The following is a 23,579-nucleotide window of genomic DNA, read 5'->3' as shown; positions in this document are numbered from 1 at the left end:
CCTAATTCTAATTCTCCAGACTCACTAGATTCATAATTTACATTGCAATGAGTTTGCTGGTTAGGGGATTAATTAAAATCACTGCTGTATAAAATGGTTCATTCAATAATTCTTTGGGAATGCAAATTCAAGTTCCGCAAATAATAAGCAGACTTCAAAAATGAAATCATGTTGGCATTCTAGGAGACGATTAAGCAAATTAAGAAACCATAACCCAAACATGTTTTTAAATGATCTTACTGATTTCCCAAAACTGAAAACTCAGAACATGAAATTTTAATTATAAGTCAATTGTAAACCTTTGTTCTCAGGTATCATATTAGAAGCATATAACATTCAATAAAAGGGCATCAACACCACTATAGGAACGTGAGCTTTCAGTTTTGCAACGACATACGTTTGAGTTGTTAACCAGTGGAATATCACACACACAACAAAAGACCCTGCAACAAGCGAGGGTATAACACTTGCTCCCCTTTCTTTTAAGAAGCAAAGTAGCAAGAGTGTCTTCTGAACATGGCATTGTAGATTTGGGTGCTTTCGGTCCATTCTGAACCTAAGATTTAATAGTGATTTGGTTGGCTCCTGGATGATAAAATTGAACGTGTCTAGAAGTATACAGCGTAACAAAAAATAAACACACTTGATTATCTGCTCCACATTTATTGGGGCCAGAAAGACTAAAACAGCTATTCTCCTCTCCAATACTTGGAAAAATATAACACAACAGCAATTTCTTAAATACACAACAAAACTTTCTAAATCATGAATTAAATGAGATGTAATAGCCTATAGACATCAATTGTAACAGCTTTATAAAATGTCATTTATCTAAGGCATTCTGAAACTGTCTATAAAGCTACACATATACACACAATTCTATATACATAAAGGCATCCATTCATGACCAGGAAGTTTTTTAGAAGCACTGTGTAGGGAAGGCTAGAGTAATACATACGTAGATTCTTATCATCTTTAAGAGACAATTTGGGGCTCCAAGAAACAGTGATTCACATTCAAATAAACGTGTAGATTTTCAAACCTGGATAGGTAAGAGTCTTGTGATGCGAGCTACAAGAAAATTCACACGGTGAATTGTTTTTCAAAGGCCTCTTTCAAACTAGAGATTTCAAGTCTGGAACAAACATCCACAGCATGAACAAACAGGATGCTTAAAAGTCTAAAACTTGCTTCCATATGGCTTTCCTCTCCCACCTTCCCTACCTAATAACAAGGAAAAAAATTCCTAGAAGGGGCAACAGCTAGATGTTGTGCCATTCCATCCAATAGTTTTTCTGGAAGGTGAGTTATTCCACCCAGATCACAATGCAGTGAAGAAATTTTTTTTTAAATTTCTATTTCAAATGGCCTCCACTACTGAAAACACGAAAAGATTTTTGCCACAACATCCAAATAGTATTACATAGACACCCTATTTCTTCCTAGAACAGAAAGGCAACCAGGAAAGGATAGAACCGATAAACAGAGAGAGGAAGGAGACAAGGTTAAACCTTTTCTCTGGCCAGTTATCGGAAATGAAAACATCAGTCTCTGTTATCAAAGTTGTCAGCTTTCCCTGTTATAAACAAAATCTCTAGGCTGCCCTGCAACTCGCCCTTTGATGCACCAGAGATATATTTGGGTTTTAACCAACCAACCTGTGCCTGTTGATTCTGAAAATCTCACACAAGCTAGCGATTTAAGGAAGACGTCACCATTTTTCAGGCACTTTTTAACATTTAAAAACTTAAATCCAGTTATTTTAAATCTATTTGACAAATACCCCCCAACTCCCCATCCCCTACAAAAAAAAAAAAAAGTAAGCTAATTCGTTCATAGGATCTCTGTGAGAGGACAAGTTCCTTCAATTTAGCCAAGGAATGAGCAGAGATGTTTTCTTCCACCTTTACTCCAAATTCAGGAGCTCTGCCTCTGATAACACAGCATTTCAGGTTACTTGAAATCAGCCCCTGTTTAGGGAACCATCTTGGAGGGTACATTAATGAAAGAATATATTGCCAAGGCTGACAATTTAGATACAAAAATTCAATTTCAGCTGAGTTCCTGTGATCCCCTGAGCAGTTAAAAATGCCCTGCACTATAATGAGGCAGTGTAAGACAAAGCAAATTATTCAAATCTATGTACATTTCTATTTATACCAATATGAAATACAGTGATAGAAGATACCGATTTTTTTTCTGAAGTGTTTGTAGAGTGTCAAGGGAAAATAAAGACATTTAATATTGAGAAATTTCTAACGCGTGATTAAAAATCTCTTTTGGTTGGTTGCCATTCAAAAGTTGTCCCAGAGTTCTCATCTGTGTTCTATACAAACTGTAAATAAAAATGCACAAGGCCAATAGACGTACTATACATATATCAGATATCAATATGTACACGTGAATTAAAGCTCCTTAAATATACACATCCCCACTTAGGATTCATTCCATTACATTGGCAAAGCATCATTCTTTAATAACAGGTCCGGGATAGCAGCAATGTAATAGTCTAGTTACCCACTCACCTCAGAAAACATCACAGGTCCCGACAGTTCCCGACGTGGTGCCCCAGCTTCAAGGAGCGCTGTCCACTAACATTTAATACGGTCCTCGCGAAGCACCGGGCTACACTGCTAATGGCAGTTACACAATCCTGTCATTAGAGTAAAAGGTGTTGTCTTTTCAAAACTCGTTTACTCAAAATCTGACTCACAGTATAATGGGAAAAAATAAGCCACAGTGAGGTGAGGCAAATCCTAACTACTTGAGATACATGTAAAGCACTTGCATTTTATTTCTTAGGTATTTTTTGTTGTTTTATCAGCGCCCTGTACATACAAAAAGCACTCCGATTGCCCTAACAGATTTTGAAAGAGCACAACTTTGCTGGGAAGAGAGCTGCTCTGAATCGTATTTGAAAATACGTAAATAACTTGACTTTCAATTAGAGTTTTACACACCGAGATGGCATGATATCATACTAAGGACTGTTTGAAGAGTTTTATCTATGAATTGAAACCTTTAGGGAACTTATGAACTTGTACCTAAAATTTATATATATAATATGCAAAAAATCTTTAGGTTGATTTATAATGAACCATATTAGTCCCAGAAGGAAAGACAGAATGGCTTTTAAGTAAACATTTATTTCGTGTGTACCATTGGGTATATCCGTGCACGTCCAGTGAATAAAAATTCTGGGCAGGCAGCAAGTTACATGGATTCTAGATGTCCCCAAGGATTTTAATATCTACTCTTGGTGTGTACTTTTAGGTCCAGTTCTAAATCTGTTGGGTGCATAAACAGAGTGCTCAAGAAAGGTCCCTGTTACCTCTGATGAAGATTTTTAATCTCTGCCACACTACTCAGACTTCATAAAAACAATCCTGTAGACCACAGCTACTGGCTGGAAGAGAGGTTTACCACCCAGGGGAGAGATACTAACTCAGACCAGATTGTTTTACCTGCAGCAGCCCTTTTCCTGGGAAGGGACAACTCCCTCTGCACAGCAGTTTCTCCAGCTTGAAGCTGAGATCACACAAGGAGAAACCGATTGTGTTTCTGCCAAGTTACTGGCGGAACGCTGGGAACAGCACACCCAGTAATCGGCAGAGGCAGAACCACCATAGCAAGATAAGCAGCCCTCTTATCGTTCTTATAAGAATTCTAATTCTTCTAAGAATTTCCCCTTCAACAGTCTTATCCTTCCCCTGCTACATGAGGTTTTTCCCCCATGCTTCTCACGGTGGTCAAATCAACACAGAACAGCCTGGCTCCTCAGTTATCAGGTGTGTTGCCAGCCGTGACAACACCTTTATTACACCGAATGTTCCTTCGGGCTCCTTGGATTTGGCTGGAAGTTGAATGATCCAGTGGGATCCTTCGGATGATGACATGATGATGTGTTAGTTCCTCCCCATTGACCCCAAAGCTTCCCGACATGCTCCGTGGACACAACCTGGACTGTCGAACCTGGTTCTCTTTACACGGGAACACACATCAGTGCTTGGCCTTTCTGGATGCCACAGGTGGGCAGGCAAGTTCAAAGTCTGGACACAGAGGCACTTCCAAAGTTTGGCGAGGAGGAGGAGGCGAGTTCACTAAGTGGGGCTTTATCACTGTGCTGTCTCGTACAACCCAGACATCTCTGGCACATGGACACAGACAGAGAGCTTAGGTTGTGGATGGGTCATGCTTTTTCTTCTTGCCCCGGCAGGACTTGCAGACACAACAGATTATACAAGGGGAAGCCAGGAGCAGCAAGGGTGAAGTCACTAAGGCAATGATGCCCAATCCCACAAGAATCCCGACCACCTGGAAATGCAGAAGAAAAGCCTGTTTCAGCAGTTAAATCTTCCTATGTGTTTACTCTACCACCACCTGTGGACCATCTGTGCCTCCCCTAAATTCTTATGTTGAAACCCTAGTCCCCGATATGATGATGTTTGGAAATGGGGGCCTTTGGTCGGTCATTAGGACATGAGGTTGGAGTCCTCATGATGGGATTAGTCCCCTTAGAAGAAGAGACACCAGAGAGCCTGCTTCTTCTCTCTCCACTATCTGTCACATGAGGACACAGTGAGAAGACAGTCAACTGTACACCACGTGGAGGGTCCTCACCACAACCCAACCATGCTGCTGCCCATCTCAGACTTCCAGTCTTCAGAACTGTGAGAAATACACTTCTGCTGTTTAAGCTGCCCGGACTACAGTAATTTGTGACAGCAGCCAGAACTGATCAGGACACCATCTCAGGCACATATAGCAGTTACAATCATGGGAACTTTTAGCTGGTGCCCAGCATTGGTCTGAATTGGATCCAAACCAGGGAGACACCAAGGGCTCAATCAAAGGTGAGAAGGGCAAGCCAAACGCTAACTCGGGCTCCGATGCAAGCTCCGAGTGACCATGGATTGTTGGCGTTGGCTCGCTCCACCCGAGCGTCCTCAACCGTCTCAGAGGGGTGTTCATAATGGTGACTAAGCTATTAACACGGACTCCCTCCAAAGGAACACGGCCTACAGTAACTACAAAATATTATTAAAAATAAACCAGGACTCCCTTTGAACCTGCCATGTAAACACATGGAGGTGTGTGTTTGAGGATCTGAGCCCCAGCAGGGGCTCGTGGGGTGTCAGAGCCCTGCCTTTCACAGCAGAGGGCTTTAGGAAAGTCATCCTATCACTTTTTTTTTTTTTTTTTTAAGGAGGAAAGAGCATCCACCTTCATCCTGCAGGTCACTGTTACTTCCCTGGCCGCCCCGTGGCCTGACCCCCTCGCTCCTCCTCTAGGAGACGGCGCCCGTGAATTAACGTCAGGCACTCGCTCCATTGCCTTTCGCTTGCTCTGCCCCTGAACCCCCGGAACCTCTTGGGCTGGGAGGGAGGGGTAAGGAGGGAACAGAGTGGGGAGGATGACCAACTGCGCTTTTTCAGTCATCCTAAGTCTGGTTTCTCTCATGCTCCTTTTTGGGTCAGGGTACCTGTGTTCGGTTCCACATCACTGAGGCTCTCGAGTGGCCGAGTTTATTCCTACACGGCCCTTTGTCATAATGTCTGAGGAAAATGTCATTCTGAAAAGCAAAGAGAGAGGTTTCGATAAACACGCAGTTTTGAACTGGGAGGTGGATGCTAACCACATCAGAGCACCTCCGCGGAAGCAAAGGCTCCTTCTGGTGATGCTAATGACAGCCTCTAGGAATTCCGAGCCCGTCATCTTCAGACAGTGTCTCAGTTTCACAGATCATTGAGTAAAAGCTGATTATACTTCTTATGACTGTTGATTGATTCTTAAAAAAGATTAATGACCTGACCAATTGTCTTTGAAAGGTCGCTTGAGCAGAGGTGTGGGATGGAATGAGAGTGCTCTAAGTGAGGCAGCTAAAAGGCCACTGTATTAAATCAGCAGAGATTAAGTGTCAGGGGCTGAGACAGAGAAGACGTAAATACAGTCATGCGACATTAAGAGGGCATAACTCACTAGATGGGGACAGGCAGAAGAAATCACAGAGAAGGGAGAAGCACTGGGTGGAGGGCAGTGGCTCTAGGGAGGGAATGACAGCATAGAGATGGATTTTGTTGGGAAGATGATGGTCACGGTTTGGATGTGTTGGACTCGAGAGATACTTGAGACAGCCAGGCAGTACTGTGCAAAAGGCAGCTGATTACATAGATCTGGATTTGGGGGAAAGACTTGGGAAGCAGTGTCTTTGGATTGAAGAGACCACAGAATTAGATGAGATGACCCAGGGAGAGGGTGCAGAAGCAAAGGGAGAAGCCAAGAGGCTACGGAACACCCACATTTAAGGATGGGCTAAGGCTAACACAATATTGTAAATCAACAGTACTTCAATTTTTCAAAATGCACTTAAAAAAAAAAATAGAATGGGCCAGGGAAGAGTCTGGAAAGGAAACTGAGAAGTGGCCAGAAACAAAGGAAAATCAGAAGAGATGGTATCACCGGCACAGTGATGGTCAAGATGTCAAAACAAAAGCAGCAGAGAGTCCAAGTAAGACGAGGACTGAAGTATCCATTGAACCTTTCCCCGCAGCAATCCCTCAGAGCCTGGGAAGAATACAGCCAGGGTGGGACTACGTGGGAATCTGCCTGCGTACCAGAGGATTTTGCTAGATGTGATTCTGCTTTTCTGAGAATTGGCTTCTAAAGGAAGGAGAGAAATAGCACGGCAGTAAGGGAAAGATGTAGGCTTGAGAAAAGTGTTATTCATTTTCAAATGGGACACAGTGGAGTGCCTGGGTATATTGGAGAGTAGAGACAAGAAGCAGAAGTCACAGGAGAGAGAAGATATAACCAAAGGGGACACGTCTCTGAGGTTCCCAAAGCAGAAGGTGAAGAATATTTCATTCACTGAAACAGCAGAGATGAGAATCAGGGCAGGAACAAACCCAATTCCCCACAGCAAAACTCAAAACCATTCTTTTTGGTGTCTGTCTCAGGCTTGGCTTTTGGACAATCACCCTTCTCCTAGACCCATGCTCTAAAACTTTCCTATAAACAAAGATCAACACCATCATCTGACATGGAACACTTGCCTACAGAAAACCCTCATGACCAACAAGCCAATGCCCTTGGCTAAAACTGAGACAGTGAGATCTTGAAAAACAATGACCAGAAGAAGATGCTGTGTAGCTAGCAACTGAACATCTGTACCATTTCACCTCGCACACCAGAACAGCACAAGGGACAGAACACTGTGTTCTTAGCAACGCCATACCCCAAACGTATTTCAGCCAAAGGATGGAGAGATCTGGGGCACATATTTATTCTCTTACACTCCTGCCTCCTAAAGAGAACCTCATGGGCTCAGCCTCCTTGTGGATATGAATGCAATTAATAGCCTGGTTAAACCTGAAGGAAAATTTTTTAAAAAGTAAGATTTCTTTCATTTGTAAAGCATGAAGGGGGAAAATCATGAGGCAAATCCTGATCCAGAATCTGTCACTCATTTGAACTAGGAGGGGTCTCTAATATCAAACATAATTGTAATTCAAGGAGTTATAGTAAGTAGAATTTTTTTTAAAAGAAGGAAAACATGTTTATCAACCTGAGCTGCTGAGCTTTTAGAATCTAAAATATCAGTTTTCTTCTCCCCAGTGCACACCTCACCTTGAAACCCGGACATCATCAAGCTGATGGAGGCTCTTACTTGTAGGTGTCAGCCTAACCCACTTCCCTCATTTTCTGTTAAAACTCAGGCCTGTGTGGTCACCATGCGTCTCACGTTTTAACTGCGCTCACTTGCTGAGTGTGGATGATACTAAAACCCTGACACAAATGGCCTATCGAACTGAAGCAGACTGAGTAGTTATAATGAGAAGCTGTGAAAAGAATAGCCACCCAACCAACCAGGAGTGAGGGCTCCCACTGGAACGGACCTCCTTTATAGGCCCAAATTGCCAAAGTAGGGAATCCCGATAAACAGCTTGTGCCGCCCCAAACTGTAAAACACTAGCCTTGAAAACAACAGAATTCTCACCAGTCTTTCACCCCTTTTCATCCGGAGGTTACCACTGGCCTCAGCACTGGACAGAATTTGAGAAGACAGACTTCCTGCAGGGTGGAGGTGTGGGCGGATAATTAGGCCAGACCCCTTTAGGTGCAAAGGGGACCCTGACAGAACAGTAAAATCTTGCTATGAAGCCCATGAATGAGATAATAATTAAGAGACACTATTGATTTGAATGGCTTTTCCCCTTAAATTCAAAAAGAAAAAAACCAATCTAACTGTGGCAGGCAGAATAACTGCTCCCCTAAAGAGGCCGGTGGCCTGTTTCCCAGAACTTGTGACTATGTTACCAAGTCCCTTCTGCCGTGTGGAGTGAGTGTGATTAAAGGCCTTGAGATGGGGGAGATTACCCTGTGTTACCCAGATGGCCCGAATCTAATCACGCCGGTCCTCAAAGGCAGGGACGCTTGCCCGGCTGGTGTCAGAGGGAATGGCTCTGGAAGCTACGACGAAGGAAGGAGGGTCAGAGAGATGTGATGCTGCTGCCTTTGAAGATGGGAAAGGGGGCCACAGGCCAAGGAACGCAGGCAGCCTCCAGACGCTAAAATAGGCAAAGAAGTGGATTCTCTCCTCAAGCTTCCAGAAAGAACGCATCCCCGAGGACACTTGGATTTTAATCCAGTGAGGCCCGTGCCAGACTTCCAATGTACAGAACTAACCAGAAGAAACGTGTGTTGCCTTAAGCCACAAATCTGTAGTAATCGGTTACAAGAGCAATATAAAATGACTACACTAAGAGTCCTGGACAAAACAGAGTAAGATGCTGCCCCCAAAGCAGGAAACATCCCTAAAACAAAAGCTTGCCTCTAGAGTTAAGGTGACACCCCTATGGTAATCACAGAGAGGTCCCTGAACTAGCAGGCTGTGGAACTCTCATGAGGAAAAATAGAATCGCTTTGCAGAACCAAAACAGGCTCGGTATTGTATTTTTTTATTTTTATTTAACGGAGGTACCGGGGATTGGACCCAGGACCTGGTGTATGCTAAGCACACACTCTACCACTGAGCTATACCTTCCCCTCCTGGGCTCAACGTTTTAAAAGGAAAGCCCGTGGGATCCTGACTGCTGCAGATACAGTGCAAAGAAAGACCAGATCACACGAGGAGGCTCTTCCAAGTGAACTTACATCCAGGTTCTGGAGGCAGTACCAGCAAAACGTATGCTTGCAGTTCTTACACATCATCTGAGCGCAGCCTTCGTTGCGTTCGATGTAAACTCGGCACACTGGGCACTGCTTAATGGGGGCTTCTGCCTCTGTCCCGAAGAGGGGCCTCGAAACAAAAGGAATGAGAAATTATAGGGTAGGGATTGAGAATGCTATCTGATTTCTCAAAAAGCACAGACCACAAGGTGTATATTAACTAGAGCTATGGAGGAAGTGGGCTGAGTATAATTAATTAAACAGTCAAATAACGCTCTTCTAGACCCAACTCTACGGTCATCAACTGAGTTCCCAGGGGTCCTGATGGGTAGGGAGTGAACTCTTCACTCTCTGTGCTTAATTCACTTCCAAGGGAAAGGGTGGGGGTAAAAACAGGAGGGACACATATTATGAGTTGTTCAGATCCCTCAAAACAAAAAAAGAACCTTAATTTATTTATCTTTGGCTTTGAGTCAATAGAATAATTGTATTTTCCACAGCTGATTGAATTCATTGTTTTGCCAAATTAGTCTTTCGTTCCCTGAGCACACACAGAATAAAAAAGGACAAGAAGCCTGCCACAAAGCAGGAAAATAGGTCGGGATCTGACGAGGGCAGAGATCATCCATCTAACAATCTGTCCGCATAAACAAACGGAGGGGACTGGCGGGAGTCAACTATCCGTACTTTAAAATCAATGCCTCACGGCATTGAAGAGACCGGCTCCAGACAGGGGAACCGCCAGCAAGGCTCCCAGGCTCAAGGGGCACAGAAAAGCAGCAGCACAAACTGAGGGGCGGGAGGGCCAGGTGAGCCTTGGTTGGCACCGGGTTGCATTTTAGCTGCTATTCGCCAAAACCGCCAGGCAGCACACAGAGACACCAAGTTCACAGAGTGCTGTCACACCTCTGATCGGATGTGGTGCTCACAGTAACCTTATGTGGCAGTGAACCCGTACCTTCCCCTCCCCCAGCAAACAGAGAAATAGACTCCTGGAGGCCGAGTGACTTGCACGAGTGCACCAGACGCCAAGTGACAATGTCAGAACTCAGCGCTTCTTTCCTCTGGGATCTTTCCCTCGTCCTGTGATACCCAGGAACCGTCCTGCCACAGCAGTGAAAATGCAGCAGGTACGGGTTAGGCGGGCACACGCCCGCCACGTGGGTTGGATCTTTCTCCCCTCGTGATTTGCCCGGTTGGCGATTCAAGCGCAGCATCACAGCCAGCGAGCATCACTGTCCCCGGAGACTGGCTCCACGCACTCCGAGGGCGCTGGGTGATTAAGCCAACTGGACGTACAGCGCTGGCTTGCTGATGCCACATCAGCCACAGCCCCTAGCACAGCAAGGGATCAAACACAGAGGTCTCTCACCCCAGGCCCTGCTGTTGCCATAAAAAACCCTCCACCCTTCAAGGTACGGGGTGAACTGCTTCTCATCATAGCAAAATCTCAACCCTGGCACCGTGTTTTCAGAGCATAAAGTATTGAAAGATCAGCTCTTTTCCCCTAGCACACACGAATTTTAGCAGCGTGCTACACCGAAGGGCTGTTGTTTCCACCGCTGTGTTCTTTTTGATATGACTAGACACCTCACGAGCCAGCAATTTAGTCAGGGGAAAAAATCATTTCTGCACCACTTCGCAAGCGGGAGGTACGAGGCTTATCAGTTGCAGGTGGTTATGGTACCGAAGTAAACAGCCATGGACAAGCCACGCTGTCCCAGTCAGAACCAGGGGACCGCATGCCTCCCTACCTCAAGAGAAATCAAAACTCATACAAATGCCAACTTCAGCAACATCTGAAAGCGTCTCTGGGTTGGGTGCAGGGGTAAATAATTAAAATCCCTTTAGAAATGCTTATTGGGTTATTTTCTTTGTTAACAACTTACCAATTCTGAGATACTTCTGCAGGGAAACAACTAATCTTGAAATCCCATCCCAAAATTACACCTCCTCCAAGCAACATACTTCTAAGAATACTAGCGGACCATCCCAAGGACAAAGTCTCCTTTCTTACCCGTGCTCTGTTGACAGGACGATCGGCTGACCATCTCTGCAGGAGACCCCTGCATGCCAAGTGTCCTTGCAGCAGGAGCAGAACTTCAGGTGGCAAGAAGGGCACTCCACCAGCACAGGCTGTCCTGGGTCACTCGACGCAACAGGGCACACCGTCTGACAGTCTGCCACGGGACACCATGTTCTGTACGGGTCCAGGTGAACTTCTAAAGCGTAAAGAAAGAAAACGTGATGGTCTACTGCCTTTCATTCAAGCTTGAAGATTTCTCCCCTCCATTTATTCTCTTTTCTAGGCCAACATTCATGGAAGCGTAGTACAACCAAGGGTGGTGATTTCTACTGTTGGTCTCCAAGACGGATCCAAACCTACAAGGTCACTCAGCCCTGCCACACTTCTTAGAGCAGGTACTCATGGAATAGGCCATGTGATAACCAGCAGACCATCTCGCAAGATAACAAAAATAAAATCACTAACAAATATCTGTGAGCAGATCTTAGGGGATGGAAGTAAGAAAGCTTTTAAAATACAGAAACATTTTAATATACAGAAAGCTTTTTATGCTTTTTTTTTGTCCAAGCATCCACAATAAAGTGTCCCCTTTTAATCAGCTCTAGAATCAGGAGGTAAAACTAGTCCCTCCGCATCGCAGCACACAGCAGATGACACATGCTGAGATGAAACACAAGGAGATTAAGTTAGAAAGAGCTACAGTGCCACATAAACAGAGATTAAAGAAAAATGAAAAACCCTGGAACAGCAACTCTGTAGGCAGCCAGAGTTTGGAAGGCACAAAAATAAAAGATGAGTCTCCTTCTGTACTTAAAGGAAATGCTGAGCAAGGACACCAAAAGTCATGTCTAGGAGTGGGCTCTTGCTGACTCACAAGAACCCCCCACATTCTTTCCAACTCCTCGTTCAGCGACGTCACACGGGCTGCTGGAAATCGGCCACAGTGGAAGTATTTACACCCTGTAAACTGGCAAACACTATAAATCAAAAGCCTCCTCTCCCGACCCCCACCCCCTCAAAAATCTGTTTACCAACATATCACTGAACGCAAGTCAAATTGAGAGTGAAAGCATAAATATCTAAAACCAAAGCTGGCACAGACAAGTGTGGAGCACAGAGTGGGAAAGGGAAGAACAGAATTCATACAGCACAAAAAGAAGAGAAGTCCTAACTAGAAGAGGTGGTTCTTTCAACCATATTTGCTGATCAACTTTTCCTGCTTCCTGAGCATCCTATATACAGTCAGGTCTTTATCCTAGAAGTCACACTCACATGTGTATGAAAAACCAAATACTCTTCTAAAGAGTATTTGGTTTTTGGTTATATATTCTAGTTTACTGTTCATTAACTGCTCTTGCATGTCTGTCTGGGATCTTCAACTCCAGGGAGAGCCACCCTAGAGGGCAGGCTTAGGTTTTGCACTTAGAAGCACAGCATGTCACAAGGAGGTGTCTCTGGATCTCCCCACCAGGGTTTCAAGCACCCCCCCACTAAGCCAATCAGCACCAATCAGACGGGATGCATTCAGGATATTCCCGTCCACCCTAGCGGATCAAAAAATTTCCCTTTATAAATGCAGAGGGTCAGGGGAGACAAGAGAAACCAAATACCTACTGATTTAAACCAATTACTTCTCTCAAACGGACCCCTTCTCCCATCAGCCACCTTCTAAAATAATTTAAATAAAAAGAAAGCTCTGCTAGTTAGAATCTCACATGATTAAAGCCTAAAGCAAAGTCCATCAATACAGGAGGCACCCACAGTAGCAATACGGTATCATTTGTCCATGTACCTTTTGTTTGGAAGCACAGATTTTCATACAGGTGCTTGAGCTTGTCCTACATCTTTTAAATACTGCTCTAGCTACATTAGATACTTGCCAAGGGAGGTCTGCTACCGTTCTCTTGATAAACCGTTAAAGGCAGAGTAAATGGCTATTCTGGCGGGAAGAGGACGGGCGAGGAGGTGGGGAGCAATCTAGCCAAACTCGTGCAAGTCCTCTCCAGTTTTATATTTCTATGTTAAAGTAAGGAGCAAAGTTAGTTAACAAGGAGTTAAGAATGGAGTATTCAAAGGAGTAGTGACTCAATTCTTCTTACTGGAGCTACAGACAAGACTGAAGATTTAGCCCTTATCGTCAAATAGCCACACGCAAGTCTTCTATAGAAATTCATGAGTTCTGTTATTTTTGAATGAGAAGAACAGGTATATTGGTGTCTCTAGAGAATATTTCTTTCACTTGTTTTTCTCTCTGACTTCTCTATTTTTGATTCATGACAGAGACCCCTCAACTCAAATGCACACTTTCTACTCTTTCAACAGGGTAACTACTAATTTGGTTAGAATTGGGAAAGATAAGCCTTTGGGACTGTTACATTTGTAAGAACCAGATGACACTGAGCAAACATTAGTTCTACTTTTGAGGGTTTTTTTTTTTTCATAGCTGTGCATTTTTAATCATCACATTTAAGCCTATAAATCAGAGCCATGAATCAGCAGCCACAGATTTCCAACTTGTATCCCAATAATGCCAAAGAAGAGATTTACACGTGTAATAAGGCAGGCCAATTTTACAAGGCGCTAAGTGAGCAGAGGGAAGAGTCCCCAGGAGATTATCTGGGAATAGTCACCAAGGGCCTGAAGGCAGATCATGATGATAAGGCTCACACTTGATGAGACACCATTGCAGGGGAGGGCCATTTTGATCAGGGGAGTGCTGTGGTATGATTTCCATTTTTAAAAGATTATTCTGGCTGCTGTAGGAAAAAAAAAAAATAGATGGTAGCAGAACAAAGTAGCAGCAGAGAGATCAACTAGAAGGCTATTGTACTGATCTAATTCAAGATGGTACACCCAATCAAGACGACCCACATTAGAAGTGGAAGTACTGAGAATTCAGAGCATATTTTGAAGGTGACACTGTCAAAATTTCCTGGTAGAGATTCAGCTGGATACTGTCATCCCAGTTGACCACACTGACCTAGAAAGGTGCCTGGAACATAGTATTCATTGAGTAAATGAATGAAGCAACAGAAGTATAAGAAATGGCATCTATAAAAAAAAAGAAAAAAGAAAAAGAAAGAAATGGTATCCATAGATCAATTCCCAATGGTTAAAAAAAAAAAAAAAAAGAGCTTCTGTGGCAAGTTTCTGTATTGCTCAGCCCTGCATTCAGGCATTTCCAGAGATCAGAAACAACTACCCACAGAGATTTTTGTACAGGGCGTCTTGGAGTCTCTTGGAGAACAGCTTCCCTCAACTGGAAGAGGGGTCCGGACATCCACGCCTGGCCATGTTACCCCGAAAAGGTATCTGAGCAAAACATGGCATCTGCCCTTCTGACTGACCTTCAGTCTAGCTCCCAGAAGAGCAGCTTCCAGTAAAAGTCAACAGAAGTTAAGAGTTGTTTCGCTTTTTTAAAATTATAACTCCAATAGGCCATTAAGAGCACAATTTTGCTGTATATATCTCAGGTACCAGAGTGTATCACAAGTGGGGCCTAAAAGTCAGATTGGTAGAAAAGGGAAAAACACTGAAGAGGCATCAGACATTGGTAGCCAACAGGACTTCCAGAACCCAAGCTAAAAAGGAACAGATGAATGGACACCAGGTGGTAGCCAAATCACTGTCACATGAGCCAGGGCCGCCTTCTCCTCACTCTCGCCTGCACACCAATTATCTGAGAGGAGTCTGAAGGGAAGGAGAGCCCCCGGGGTTAATGGGAGACTTTCTAAAACACTTTTTGTTACTATCATTGTGAATTCAATTCCACCTCCTGGCTTGTGGCCTGAGAAACACAGTTACAATGTTGATAAACAAAATGCACACTTATCCCAAACTCTTAAGCGTTATTAGTTCCTTCCTCCTTCCAATTTCTATTCCAAAATTATGAAAAAAACAAAACAAAAAAAACCCCAGTGCATAGTCAATTCATTTCTTCTGTATCAGCAGTGATGAAAGCTTCCTGTAGCTCTGAGGTGGGGAAAAGCTAAGAAATCTAGAAAAAGAGAATAGTGCCCCCAACACTTTACTCTGAACATGATTTAAAAGTGATTAACTGGAACATACTTATATCAGAGACAGACGAAGTCACAGACTTGAACTGGAATTTACTTATGAAAATTAGAATTGATTTCTGAAGTAAAGCCCAAGATTATCTGATCCCCAGACTCTGCTTGTTCATGTAAATTATGCAAGGCAGGAAATGCTGTTTAAAACTATTTTCTAATTCTGTACTCTGACGATTATTAGGAAATAGAAACATTCTAAGAAAATAAAACTGCCATGAAACCTAAAGACCACGTCTGACCCCAATAATTGTTTTCAGTTTTCAAAAACTGAACTCAAGACTCTTGGTTTTCCCACCTGAAACTATCAGCATTAGACATGGGGAGATTGCTTTTTAATCCTGTTATATATTCTCTCAGCTAACATGAGTGGCTTTTCTGCCATCTTCAACCATTGTGAGGCTGTGCCAAAAAAAGACATTGCATGCATTTTTATTACTGTGGGAAACACCATGCACTCAAGCTAATTTGATTATCAGCCGAAATAATTCAAACTGTTTTAACTTTTATGACCCACTGCATTTTTAAGTATGCCAAAATTAATTGGCTTTCTGCTATCTCAAAGAACAAAGGTCTTCTGCAGATACTTAAAATGCAATTAAACCAAACTGATTGGAATTAACATCTGCTACAGTAAACACACCCAAACAGAGGTGGCCATCAGCAGAGGGGCTGCTCTTAAGATAATGGACGAGAACCACAGAATTTCAAACTTGGCAACAACTTTTGAGATTATCTAGTCTAACACTGTTATATTGAGACCAATAAAAGTCAGGAGTTTGCATAACTCGTGGTTAATGAGAGTATAATGGAATCAGGCCTTTTTTAGTCTTAGAATACCATTATTTTTGTAAAAATACAATCACATCATTAAATAGACTATAAAACCCCTATCATCATGAAAATCTTTTCTCTTTAAGGAGCAACTTCGAACCCTTCATCTCAGCAAGTCATGATCTCCTCAGAGATGGTCACAGAAGGTGGATTCATGCTTTGGGTGAGAATACACTGTATGGGCAGGGGAGGCTATAGCTCCGTGGTAGAGCAGATGCTTAGCATGCACAAGGTTCTGGGTTCAATCCCCAGTATTTCAATCAATCAATCAACCTAATTACCACCCTTCAAAATAAAATAGCTTCAATAAAGCAGAAAAAAAAAAAGGAGAATACACTGTATGAAGGAAACTGATATGATAGAGGTGTAAGAAATTTGTACTGATTATCAAGTTTCTATACAACTCTCCAGAATCTAGAACAGTAAGGATGGAAACACAGTGAAAAAGATTTGCATTAAGAAGAAAAGAAAACGGAGTGATATTACTGTGCACTCAGTCCCAGGTACGATCTAGATTCTGGAAGATGCTTTCTTAGTTTAGTTTAAAAAACCAGGGACATGATTTGGTGGTGGAAGTGCTGAACAACAATGACAAAAATAACAATAATGATAGTAACAATTTATTGAATGCACACCGTGACAACCTCAGTATTAACTCATTTACTCTCCACAACAGCCTGAGGACAATCATTCCTTTACTGTCCCCATTTTATAGATGAGGAAATGGAAGCACAGACAGGAAGAAGCAAACACTTAACATTGTGCCTCTAATTCAGGACCCCTTTAGAAATATCACCTAACCTGCTATTAGATGTCTTTTTTTTGCAGACATTTCAGTTTAGGAGAGCTATGGAAACATCTAGAGGGTGCTGTTGTAGATTTAAATGTGATCAACAAAAAAAAAACTGGATGGTAAAGCTGAAGAAGTTGAGAAGTGGAGGAGAAAGTGTTATCATCTGAAAGCACAGAGTAGCTTGAGAAGGAAACCCTACACTTGTCATATATTTACCACAAAACACCAGAAAATCAGGCTCAAAAAAAAAGTGCGCCTGCACACACACGTACACACAGAGATGATAAGACTAAGCTTGTGATCAGAAACTACGAAAAGGAAGGTGACTAATGAGAGGTGGGAGATGTTAAAAAAATAAAGCTGAACTGATGATAAAGTCATTTAGTGTCATGCAGCCTTAAAGAGAAAAAAAAAAACACTAAAAGAAGCCAAACAGCTACACAGGGAGCTCTGGTGAGATAAGACTTGAATAATCAGATACCAAAGGTGGAGTGGGAGCATTTCACCCAGGACAAACACAAGAGCGAGGTGAAATTTGAAGAGCCGTGTCATAAATGTGAAGACTCCAAATGAAAGGAGGCTGGTGAAAACTGCTGAGAACAAAAGAGCTTTCAAAGAAAGAGGGAACCACAGCTTGAAGCCACCCCTGGAACTTCCCCTGGCACATAACAGATACTCAGTACATACATAACTTACATACTGAATATGCCAGTGAAGGCAGTAGGATTCACAGGTGATAACAGGAAAACAAATTCCCATTGCAGTCACCTTTTTATGAAGGAGAACAATAATGGCACTTACACCATTTGTAAGAGTTTCCAGCCACTATATGATAATACAAATGTCCAAGAACAGACACATTAACCTGCCAAGGAACTAAAGCAACTTGCAGTCACAGTAAGTTAAAAGGGTCACAAAAATTGGAAAAAGTGTTTAAGGACTAGAGATGGATAATCTTAGCCCAGTTTAAAAAAAATAATTGAAAAAGTAGGTTCTGGAAACAAGAGACAAACAAAATTCTAACCTTAATCATCAGACATATGCTTTGAGAACCAGTAGAAAGTAAAGCAATAATCATGAACACATGTCAAACTCAGTACTCCCTTTTCTTTGTTAATATTGGAAGACAGACCCAGAAAGGAAAATCTACAAACACAGCAGTAGCCAATGGAAAAATCACAGATGGACGGAAAGTGAATTCATAGACTAACCAATCAATGCCAAATGGCACTTCTCTGATTTGCGTAAACAGAGTGATGATTTTGGACCATTCCTATTCAAAAGATTTTCCCCTCAAAGACGTAGATGAAAACAAAGACGTAAAAGACAAGCTAATCAAACGTGTCACAGGAAAATTAAAACACTGGATGGCAAACTAAAAACTGAGAAAAGAACTTGGTAGCAATACGAATTGAACAAAACCAATGATAATTTTTCTTCCTAAGATAGAGGAGCTGCCACTTACCTGATTCTACATTTTCTCAGAGTAAAAACAACCTCTCCAGTTCTGCCCCAGAGTCCAGTCAATGAGTTTCACTTTCTACCAGTAGTTACTTAACCCATTCATAATATTAGTATTTGATAACATCCCAAGATCCCCTTTTAAATAGTTCCACACAAAATATTTTCCTGACATAGCCCTCACACTCACCTTGCTGGTAAGTTTTGAGTTTGAGGTGGGCATGAAGTCTATCATTTAAAAAGGAAGTATACAATTTAGATAAAGATCATCCCAATCAAGTAAACTGCATTGTGTAGCACCGTACTACTAGAATTTGTCTAATTAGAATCAGACATTAATTAGAATCAATTACAAAAAAAAGGAAAATTTTAGCTAATAAAACGTCCAGAAACAATGATGAATAAGGCCTGCTACTGATAGATGGGGCAGCAGGTGGGTGGGGACGAGGTCGGTGGTCATGGAGGACCAGAGGAGCATCTGGGGCAACAGAATGCTATAAATGGCTGAGCCCTGGTTACTGAGTGGCACTGGTGGGATTGACAGCTCTGACCGCTTAAGAAGAAGTCTGAAAATTCAACCTAACTCCTTTGACTTTCTCCAGGTAAGAAGCCCTCAAATCATGGCACTGGCTACCAGTCACATCCATCCACAGGGTGAATGTCTAAGTTCCAGCAATGATTTATTTTTATATGAGAGGATATTAGGATAAAGTGGGAGAATGGCAGGGCAGATGTTTGACCCCATTAATCAGCATCTGATGTGTTATAATGTCCAATCTAATCAGCCCACGTGGAAGGATCGGGGGGTCCAATATAAACTACCGCACCATTAATCCCTCTAGTTGGCTAAGAATCCACACAGGACAGGGAATCAGGCTATGCTTCATCCATTGGAAACCTAAAATTCATCTGACTCTGCTGGTTCTGATTCCATGTTCAACAGCATCCTGTTTGCATGTTTCTACAGGGCAACCATGCAATTCAGGTAATGTAACCGAAGAATTTTTTAGTGAACTTCACCTTAATATATCAGCCTTACAAATTCAGTTAAATGATCTGCTCATGAGAGATGAAGCTGCTTTTGGCTTGCTAAAAATAAAAAGCCTACGAGACTGAACCAAACTGTGGTCATAGGTAGCAAATACCATCCCCTGCAAACACTCCTAACTCTTCCCCACTTTATGCTTTGCATGATTCTCTTTTTTCGTGTCAGGGTAATTGCAAAAGTTAAATGAGACGAAGGTAATTGTGCTTACCAAATTTCCTGGCACATGACAGATAAATGTTCATCTCTTCCCCTACCCTCTCATCTCTAGACTTTATTAATCCCGATTAAAAAGCTAGCAGTCAGAAAATTGTATGTTCATGCTAGGTTACAGTTTATGTTACATACTCGACGAGGCTACACCAGTCTGATGAATTCCAGGGGAAACAATTTTCTCCTACTTACCAGGTATGGAAAAACACACCAAAAAATAATTCCTACAGATAAAAAGGCAATATAAATAGAAAAGCTATATAAACTACCCCAAGTCCAAAGTCAGAAAGTAGTTCTATACACTGTAAACAGCATTAGGGTGACAGACTCAGCCATCACTGTAATCACAAGTGTAGGATCAGAAGAACAAACGGAGTGACTATTACAATGAGCAGTAAAAATGTTTGGGTGGATTAAGGTTTTGAAATCATCTTCAAGAGAAGGAAAACTGGTGGTAAAACCCATTTTGAGGTTCACGTCTTTCTGTCATACTGTTATTGTGAAACTATTCAACTTCTGCAGAACTTCTCTCACATGAGCCGAATTAAAAATACAAAAACAGCCAACATAAGGAAAGTTATATTTCCTGCTAGTCTGCATTTTTTTCTGGCTGTGGCTGAGAAAGTTGAAAGTTTATGTTGCCATTACAGTTTTCTTTTTTCTGAGTACCCTTGTGGCTTTGCTGACAGCCCACAGCTGCCCTGATCTTCCACGCAGGTTAGTGTGAAGAGGACACATGTAAAAAACACACTCGCCATCAGGATCAAAAGCAGAGAGCATACATACCTCGTTCAAACTTTAACCGCTGATAAAGCTGAAACTGATCCACAGGTACCAAACAGGCAATCTGAAAGCAGAGATGTTAGAAAGATGAGACTTCAGTCATCACAGAGCCCTGAATTACCAGTCTGTTTTATGATCTCTTTTTCTTGACTTTATTTTTTAAATTTTTATATAATTTTTAAAGGTGACTTTCCATTTACAGCTATTACAAAATTATTGGCTATACTCTCCGTGTCATACAATACATCCTTGAGCTTATCTTACACCCAAGAGCCTGTACCTTCCTCTCCCCAACCCCTACGTTGCCCCTCCCCACCCCCCACTGGTAACCACTAGTTTGTTCCCTAGATCTGTAAGTCTGCTTCTTTTTTTGGTTATATTCACTAGTTTGTTGTCATTTTTTAGATTCTATACATAAATGATATCATACAGTATTTGTCTTCCCCTGTCTGACTTACTTCACTTAGCACAGTGTCCTCCAAGTCCATCCATGTTGCTGCAAATGGCAAAAAAAATTTTATGGCTGAGTAGTACTCCATTGTGTGTGTGTGTGTGCGTGCGCGCGTGTGCGCACGTGTGTGTGTGTGTGTGTGTGTACATATGTATGTGCCACATCTTATTTATCCATTTATCTGTTAATGGACATTTAGGTTGCTTCTATATCTTGGCCATTGTAAATAATGCTGCTATGAACACTGGGGTGCATGTATGTGCTTAAATTAGTGTTTTTGTTTTTTGGATATATATATCCAGAAGGGACTTGCTGGGTTATGACCCCTTTCTCTTGTCTGGCTTTCTGTATCCCCTCTATACCAATTGTCTGCAATGTCTTTTTCTTTACACTGTTCATGCACTAACACAAGCAGCAATTTCCAAATTATCCCCATCTTCTGCAACAGCTACAAGTCTCTGCTTAAGGCACCAGTTACAGACCTCACTGAACACCTCCCATTCTTTGATCAGCAGCTAACAAGACCGATAACCACATTTTTGGACTTCCCAAATTATTTGTGTACATATATGACCGATGCTCCTTTTGGCTCTTTATTTAAGAAAATTTTAAAAGATTATAGTCTATCGTACTGGGCATTATTCTTCAAACAGAGCCACTGCCTGAAGATTCAAGTGCAGGGAGTGGCTGGGTTGACTACCAAAAAAAAAAAAAAAAAGATTATAGTTCTAGTTTTAGAACCTTAGAAAACTAGTACCAGGTAGATAGCACCTCAGGAATTAAGAAAACTTTGTGAGTCACCCAGGGAATAGTACTTTCTAAGCAATACGAAAAATTATTTCTTCTGACAAAAATCACTTTACAGGGCCTTTGGTGATCACTCACTGCCACCCATGCCCTGGCGAAAAGGAAATGCCTAAGATATTTCTTGTGGCTAGACTCCCATTTCCACTTCAGATAGCACTAGTAAACAACAATGATTCACATCTAACTAAATGACATTTCAGATCAATCATTTTTAAATTGCATTTCAAAGCCAGACGCAGGAAAAGCTAACCGCTCTTAAACTGGCATTCTAAAAGTAGTAATTCTACTGACGTCCATATAGAAGTACACGGACATGGATTAAAAGACTTATAACTGAGAAAAATCAAAGGATTTTATATGAGGTTTACAGACACTCAGCAAATTGATAAAGGACACAGTCATAGCCTTGGCAACTCCAACTGTAAAGCATTTCATATTTTGGTAGAAAATGTATCTAGATACACGTTCTTGCAACTAATGGAAGAAAGTCTGCTTTGAGAAAGGCTGAGTTTAAAAATGAGGCATCTAAAATGATACGTAACAAATATAATACATTTTAAAAGGTATTGAAAATCTAATTCTCCCCATCACGCACACAAAAATCAATGTTTATTTTTCAAATGAATCAAATTAAGTTAGCTAAAATGTATGAAGAAACCACAAAACAGGCAATTTCAGTCTTCTTTGTGCCAAGTAGAATATGGCAAAACATAAATTTAATTATAATATTTTTCCTCCAGTTGGAGGGGAAATGTTTCATTTTCATCTGGCACCTTAAATAAAAGCTTCTTAGTAATTACTGTAAAATAGTTATGGTTAATTTTACATGATGTGTATTTTATCATAATTTTTTAAAGTTAGGCTTTGAGTATACTGACAGCCAGTTATAATACTACCTGGAAGACAAAATTGTCTCAAATAAAATGCAGAGTTGGAGACAGAAGAAGCAGGCTCATGAAGGGATGGAAAGCATTAAAGAATCGGAGTTGGATTCCTGACTTAGTCACTGATGCACTGCAAGTGGAGGACAAACAATCTGACACTACTTTAACTTCTGGACCAAGGTAACTTGGGGAATGACGTCATCTGAGCCTGAGAGACCTCCGTAATGTTCCAGAAATCTATTTTTAACACTCCCCCCACCCAAAATGCTACTTGAGGTCTTTGATTCTATGGGACAGTCTTGTATTCTGCATAACACCATCTAAAATAGTTTCTGAACTGATGAAGCCCCTCTTCAAAGCCGTCAAAGTCAACCCCTAAAAACTCTGATTTTTTCCAACGACAAGCCATTTATATAACAGCTAAGTCAAACTGAGTTGATGCAAGACAAAGCAAATAGGAGATAAGATATTTTAGATACAGATGAAATTCTAATGAGAAAAATGACAGAAATTAATGCAGTAAAAAGTCAACAACAGTAGAGATGGATGTTTAATTTTAAGTGAGAAAGATAAATTTCACCAGAGGTACATTACTGTCAACAGGGAAGTCTGAAGTCTCTAATTTTTTTTGGCTCTTACTCTACTTTGAATCTCTTACTTATTATTTTATAGGTCAAAGTTTTATATGGAATTAGGCCTTAATCAGGTAAAACAATTTTTCTGTTGAAACCTGTGATCACAAAAAATTAGTTCCATCACTTCTCACTGTGTCACTGTGTTTAATCCTTTTGGAATAAAGTTGACACCAAAACACACCGTTCTCTTCGCCAGTCCCTACTTTCTGGATTTGTATCTTCCCATATACTCAGTGACAGTCTGTTACGGATAAAGCATTGGCTGGAAGCCCGGGGACACAAAAGAGGAAGGAGATACAGAGGCTGCCTCCAAGGAACTTAAATTACTCAGAAGTCAATATACACACATAAGTTTAAAAACAGATCTATTCCTTGATCTTCTTATTTGTTGGATTTCACAGATTACAGCTAA

The 23,579-nt window shown here is 41.7% G+C and overlaps 1 protein-coding gene across 5 annotated transcripts in view; it reads right to left on the bottom strand.

Moving 5' to 3' along the window:
- Positions 1–647: 647 nt before the first annotated feature.
- The window catches only part of RNF144B (ring finger protein 144B), a 133,699-nt gene continuing 110,767 nt past the window's right edge, over positions 648–23,579 (bottom strand). For 4 of the 5 annotated variants that reach the window (XM_031435145.2, XM_031435146.2, XM_031435144.2 and 1 more), the window contains exons 4-8: positions 20,394–20,454; positions 11,186–11,390; positions 9,154–9,298; positions 5,483–5,572; positions 648–4,314 (exon numbers count right to left, since the gene is read on the bottom strand). In XM_031435145.2, the coding sequence (XP_031291005.1) occupies positions 4,174–4,314; positions 5,483–5,572; positions 9,154–9,298; positions 11,186–11,390; positions 20,394–20,454 (642 nt within the window). In that variant the 3' untranslated portion in view covers positions 648–4,173. The remainder of the gene's footprint in view (positions 4,315–5,482; positions 5,573–9,153; positions 9,299–11,185; positions 11,391–20,393; positions 20,455–23,579) is intronic. The other variant, XR_010376818.1, reaches the window with a different exon arrangement.

Source organism: Camelus dromedarius, chromosome 19 (assembly GCF_036321535.1).
Source record: "Camelus dromedarius isolate mCamDro1 chromosome 19, mCamDro1.pat, whole genome shotgun sequence".
Taxonomy (NCBI): domain Eukaryota; kingdom Metazoa; phylum Chordata; class Mammalia; order Artiodactyla; family Camelidae; genus Camelus; species Camelus dromedarius.
This window is presented reverse-complemented; position numbering and strand designations above follow the sequence as displayed.